The sequence below is a fragment of the Canis lupus genome, chromosome X (assembly GCF_048164855.1).
Source record: "Canis lupus baileyi chromosome X, mCanLup2.hap1, whole genome shotgun sequence".
In the NCBI taxonomy this organism is placed as follows: Eukaryota; Metazoa; Chordata; class Mammalia; order Carnivora; family Canidae; genus Canis; species Canis lupus.
Genome location: NC_132876.1, coordinates 47,431,671 through 47,438,215, shown reverse-complemented (window position 1 = coordinate 47,438,215; position 6,545 = coordinate 47,431,671). Strand labels below are relative to the sequence as shown.

Below are 6,545 nucleotides of genomic sequence, written 5' to 3'. Positions count from 1 at the left end.
TGTGACCCAGTATGTGGTCTATTCTGGAGACAGTTCCATGTGCACTTGAGAAGAATGTGTATTCAGTTGAGTTAGGGTGTAAAGTTCTGTAGATATCTGTGAAATCCATCTGGTCCAGTGTATCATTTAAAGCTCTCGTTTCTTTGGAGATGTTGTGCTTAGAAGACCTATCGAGTATAGAAAGAGCTAGATTGAAGTCACCAAGTATAAGAGTATTATTATCTAAATATTTCTTCACTTTGGTTAATAATTGATTTATATATTAGGCAGGTCCCACATTCGGGGCATATATACTGAGGATTGTTAAGTCCTCTTGTTGAATAGATCCTTTAAGTATGATATAGTGTCCCTCTTCATCTCTCACTACAGTCTTCGGGGTAAATTTTCGTTTATCTGATATAAGGATGGCTACCCCTGCTTTCTTTTGAGGACCATTCGAATGGTAAATGGTTCTCCAACCTTTTATTTTCAGGCTGTAGGTGTCCTTCTGTCTAAAACGAGTCTCTTGTAGACAGCAAATAGATCGGTCTTGCTTTTTTACCCAGTCTGAAACCCTGCGTCTTTTGATGGGGTCATTACGCCCGTTCACATTCAGAGTTACTATTGAGAGATATGAGTTTAGTGTCATTGTGATATCTATTCAGTCCTTGTTTTTGTGGATTGTTCCACTGAACCTCTTCTTAAAGGGGAATTTTAAGAGTCCCCCTTAAAATTTCTTGCAGAGCTGGTTTGGAGGTCACATATTCTTTCAGTTCCTGCCTGTCTTGGAAGCTCTTTATCTCTCCTTCCATTTTGAATGAGAGCCTTGCTGGATAAAGTAATCTTGGTTGCATGTTCTTCTCATTTAGGACCCTGAATACATCCTGCCAGCCTTTTCTGGCCTGCCAGGTCTCTGTGGAGAGGTCTGCTGTTACCCTAATACTCCTCCCCATAAAAGTCAGGGATTTCTTGTCTCTTGCTGCTTTAAGGATCTTCTCTTTATCTTTGGAATTTGCAAGCTTCACTATTAAATGTCGAGGTGTTGAACGGTTTTTATTGATTTTAGGGGGGGGGATCTCTCTATTTCCTGGATCTGAATGCCTGTTTCCCTTCCCAGATTAGGAAAGTTTTCAGCTAGAATTTGTTCAAATACATATTCTGGCCCTCTGTCCCTTTCGGCACCCTCGGGAACACCAATTAAACGTAGGTTTTTCTTCCTCAGGCTGTCGTTTATTTCCCTTAATCTATCTTCATGGTCTTTTAATTGTTTGTCTCTTTTTTCCTCAGTTTCCCTCTTTGCTATCAACTTGTCTTCTATGTCACTCACTCGTTCTTCCACCTCGTTAACCCTCGTCGTTAGGACTTCTAGTTTGGATTGCATCTCATTCAATTGATTTTTAATTTCTGCCTGATTAGCTCTAAATTCTGCAGTCATGAAGTCTCCTGAGTCCTTTATGCTTTTTTCTAGAGCCACCAGTAGCTGTATAATAGTGCTTCTGAATTGGCTTTCTGACATTGAATTGTAATCCAGATTTTGTAACTCTGTGGGAGAGAGGACTGTTTCTGATTCTTTCTTTTGAGGTGAGGTTTTCCTTCTAGTCATTTTGCTCAGTTCAGAGTGGCCAAAAGCAAGTTGTATTGGGAAAAGGAGAAAAAGAGAGAGAGAGAAAGAAGGAAAGAAAAGAGAGAAAAAAAAGGAAGAAAAAAACGAAAAAAAGAAGAAAAAGAGAAAGAAAAAGAAAGAAAGGAGAAAAAGGGGGGTGGGGGAAGGAAACAAATCAAAAAGCAAAACAAACAAACAAACAAAAGAACCACGGGGGAGTATCTTCTGATTCTGTGTACTTTAAGTCCCTTGACTTCCCCTGGAACCTGTATGTCTAGCTGGTCTTCTGGGGGAGGGGCCTGTTGTGCTGATTTTCAGGTGTTAGCACTTGGGGGAGCTGCTCTGCCCCTGCCTGGTGCAGGGCTCAGTGGGGGTTGTTTACCCCGCGGGGCCCCAGGAGCAACAGCCCTAGTGGCGGGGCCAGCTCTGGAAACCTGGATTCAGCTCCGGCAGGAACTCCGGAGCTCTCTGTCTGCAGGGCCTGGAGGCTCCGGGCGGGGCCGCTGATCTGCTCAGCTCGGGGCAGGAGCTTCCTTGCGGTCCTGGGCCCTCCGGGCCTCTGCCTGTCCCGGGGGGAGGCCGGATCCTGGGCTGTGTCCCGGGGCCCTGTGCTCCGGGACCTGCGCTGTTGGATTCATGCTCCCACCCCGCAGCCCCCTCCGCGGAGCCGCGGCCCGAGCCCCCCCCACAGCTGCTCCTGGAACCGCGCAGCCCCCTCCGCACGGAGCCTCTTCCTCTGCCCGAGCCCCTCCGAGCTGTTCCCGGGGCCGCGCAGCCCCCTCTGCGGAGCCGCCGCCTGAGCCCCTCCGAGCTGCTCCGGGTCCCACCGGGTCCCGCCGTGCGCGCTGCAGCCCTTAGGGAGCTCGGCGCACTTTCCTGGGTGCGCAGTTGCTCTGTTAGTGTCCCAGGGAACCCGAGGGCATCCTCGCCCTTCTGGGGTCCTGCTCCACCTCCCTGGGAGCCCCTTTCCTCCCGGGAAGGTTGGTGCAGCTCCTGCGTCTCCGGGACGGGGCTCTCCTGTCCTGGGGACACTCGCCCCGGCCTCAGCCCGGCTCCTCGCGGGGCCCCTCCCCCTTGGATGCCTTTTGTTTCTTTATTTCTTTTTCCCCGTCTTCCTACCTTGATAGAAGCGCGAACTCTTCTCACTGTAGCATTCCAGGTGTTCTCTCTTTAATTCTCAGGCCGAATTCATAGATTTTCAGGATAATTTGAAGGTTTTCTAGGTAATTTGGTGGAGACAGGTGATTTGGAGACCCTACTCTTCCACCATCTTGCCCCTCCTACCTGGGAGAATTCTTGATGAGAAGATGCACACGCATGTGTGAATGTGCATGTGCACATGCTTGGGTGCATATCTGCTATTGACTAGAACAATTCTCTTTCTGTTCCTTCATTTCTGCTTTTGGCTTGTGGCTTCTGTTTGTATATTCAAGTCCAAGTCAAAGGATTGATGCTAGGAAGTCAGGTCTATGAAGTTTGATGTGGTAAATCATTGCGACTACCATTAAATATTTTCCTGGGATGCGTACCTAAGAATGGATTTACCCACTCAAGGCAATGCATATTTTAAATACTTAGCAATTGCTTCAGTATGTACTATTCAGAAAGCTTGGCCAATTCAGGTTCTATGACCTGGAAATAAGAGAAAAAGTCCTTGGGAGAGAGCGCAGAACATGTCAAGAAGTTGTTACATTGAACCTGCTTTCAGATAGTAGACACCATCAATAGACTTAAATTCCCCTAAGGAGGAGCAAGTGGACTTCTACCCAGCAAGGCAGCATAAGACAGGCCAGGGTGATAATAAGGCCACAGGGCCTAGGTTCAGTGAGACTACTCTTCTTTCTTCCCACCCTTTATCTAGGTCCTGTGTACCCTTTGAGGCACAGGTCAAGGTTTTGTTTTTTTTTTTCTTGCTTGAAGCTTTCTCTATTTTGGGCTAACTGGCTATTTTGGCTAACTTAGTACACAGTCTAGGTCTGGCGCTGGGACTAACATATCCTGTCACACCAGCGTTCTGTTTGGCAGACCCAAACCACTATATCTTGGGTTTTCTGGTACTCATAACACATGCTTCCCAGAAGATAGAATAATGTGACAGGAGAGCAAGTGAAATAAAAGAACATGGGGGTAAAGGTTATTTTTCTTCTACATAATCTATTGAGCTCTTTATTCTGCCTCACAAAGGGGCACCAAAACTCCCACAAAACAAAAATACACATATGTCTCTTCCTGTTATTTTTTTAAATGTTGTCTCTGAGAACTATGTAATTTTTATTGCAAATTTGCAATTTATACTGAAGACTGAAGTGGGTCTGAAAGGTGATCAATATCTGTTGAAGATAATATGAGCCGAGTTCCTTGAGCTAAGTATCATTTAGAATTCCAAAACTCCGTTCTAGAAGATGTACCTTAGTATTCCCTTTCAGATGAGGAAACTTGGGATCATAATGTGAACCTGCCAATTGATGATTCTGCAGGCAGCACAGCTTCCTGGCAAATATCACCATCAGGGCTCTGTAGTCAAACATTACTTTATTTCCCTCTTTTTTTTAAAGTTTTGTATCATTTTCCCCAAATGAAATCCTAATATAATTATAATAATAGCTTGCACTTTTAGAGCACTTAACAATAGGCCAGGAACTATTCTCAGGATTCTACATGTATTAATTCATTTAACTAAAGTAATTTTGTCTTTGTCATTTCTGCCTATGAAAAGCATGTTTACTTTTGTTTAAAAAAAGAATATAAAAGTATTAAAAGTATTAAGAATAAAGTGAAAGCTAAATTCATATCACTCTTGTCCCAGAGCCCTTTTTTTTTTTTTTTTTTTTTTTTTTTTTACAACCTGCTACCAAACCAACCCTATTCCACAACAGCCAGGGACGGGACTGCAGATGAAATGGAGTCTACGGGAGGGGCGATGGATGTAGGGATGTAGGAGCTCTTAATCCTGGGAGCTGAAGGCACGAAGCAACAATTCTTAAAAGTTTAGTAGCTCCAGAAAAGATGCAGCCTCTCCCTAGTAATCAGAGAAAGGCTAGTAACATTTTGCCATCTGGGATAGGCGACAATAACTAAGAATGACAAGCCAGATGTATAAAGAGAAAGGGGGCATAGGCGGACCCACTTCTGCCGCGCTTTTGGTAGGAATGGAAATTGGGGACCCGAGCTTTCTGGTGACGTAGATATCATGTGACCAAGAGTCGAGGTGTGCAGAAGTCCTGCTAGTCTGGTCCTTGTTCCCGTCTGGGTACCAGGTTTCTTTTAGCCCTGCAGACGGTGGAGCCTGACGCCAGGGAAAAGAGGAGTCAATTTGTCGGAATTTTGAAGATTGGTGTCAAAATGGGTGCTGCTTGGGGATTTCTATGGTGGGAGTGGCCTAGAGCAGAGACTTGAGGGAGCCATGGTCAAAACCATCTCTCCACTTCCCACCTCCAAGTCTGCAGGAAATGATGACCCTTGGGAAAGGCACTAAGGGTCCCAGGAGAAGGAAAAGAAGACCTGTGGTTGTTTAAAAATAATCATCCTCTGCTACTTCAGACTGCTTTCCCAACACTTACTCTCCCCTCAACCCCCACTGGTGTCTTAAATAGAGTTTGGAAGTAATCTGCTTTTCCTACTCCCTGTCAGATGGGAAATTCAAGCTAACTTGCACTGTGGGGTGGGGGGAGAAGTGGGAGAAACAAAAGGTGGGAAAATTTTCATCACCAAATACCTTATTGAGGAAAAAGGTACAAGGTGCCATCGGCCCACCGAGCACTCGCCCCTTCCCCACCCTCCCCCCTTCTCCAACCTTCCCTCTTTCCCTGCCATTTCCCGTTTGTCTGAAGGTCTGCAGGTCTGTCGTTCCTAGCACTGCACAAAGCTAGAAAAGGGGAGGAAGAAACTAATCAATCAGTACAGGTAGGTTAGGGGAATATTTTAAAAGCCCCTGGGGTGGAATGGGGCCGGCCGGACAGAGGTTGTGGGTCCCACTGTTCCTACCCACCGCCGGTTCTCCCAACCTACTCTGTTCCAGGAGGGATTTCTGGTTTGCCCTGTGTGTAGAAATGGTTGGGGAGGGCCTTGAAAAAGGCTGAAGGGAGGGACAAAAAAGAGGTAAGGAAGTGGAAAGTGGAGGTAAGAGCTGCAGGTTCAGGGAACCCCTGATTGCTGATTGAGTCTCCCAAGTGGAAGATATTTGGTGATAGCTCTGAATCAAAGAAAGCAAATGCTGAGACCTCTGTCCAGAGCAGTTGTCCATTTACCACGCTTTTGACTTATGGTCACCTTGCTTCCTAGAAGTAATTTTATTCAAAGAGGAATAAAACAGGAAAAAAAGAAAGGAAGAGAAGGAAAAAGGAGACTAACAAGATGAAACCCTGTCAAAAAATTGAAGGAAAACCAGAAAATGAGAGTGAACCAAAGCTTGAGGAAGAACCAAAGGCTGAGGAAAAGCCAGAGGATGAAGAAGAGCCAGAGGAGGAGGAGAAAACAGAAGGAACTTTTAGAGAAAAGCTGATTCAGTCTCTCCAGGAATTTAAAGAAGATATACACAACAGGCATTTCAGCAAGGAAGATTGCTTAGAGAAGTGAATGAAATAGATGAGATAAGGAGAATAAGAAACAAGCTTATAGTCGTGCATTGGAAGGTTAACCAAAACCATCCTTAGCTCTATTTAATGTAGTTTGCCTTAATTTTATTTTTTTCTGATATTAACCCTGTCATATAACTGTCTTTTGATTTGCATTTTCCTGATATACCTTTGTCCATCTGTCTACGTTTAACTTGAGATTAGTGATTTTAGATGCATCTCTTGTTAATCTGCATCTCATTGTTCATCATATTTTGAACCAGTATACAAGTCTCTGCCTTTTAATAGGAGAGCTTTACTCATTTGTACAAAAAAAGATTCCTGACAGGATATAAAATTTAAAAAAGGTTACTAAGTAATATGTGAATATCATATTTTTGAAAGGAAGA

The 6,545-nt window shown here is 44.6% G+C and overlaps 1 protein-coding gene across 1 annotated transcript; it reads left to right on the top strand.

The window, feature by feature from the left end:
- The first annotated feature begins 5,868 nt into the window (after positions 1-5,868).
- On the top strand, positions 5,869-6,249 carry TCEAL9 (transcription elongation factor A like 9). The gene is given in 2 exon segments (XM_072817513.1): positions 5,869-6,140; positions 6,143-6,249. Coding segments are annotated over 2 exon segments (312 nt in total). The 5' UTR covers positions 5,869-5,935.
- The last annotated feature ends 296 nt before the right edge of the window (positions 6,250-6,545 follow it).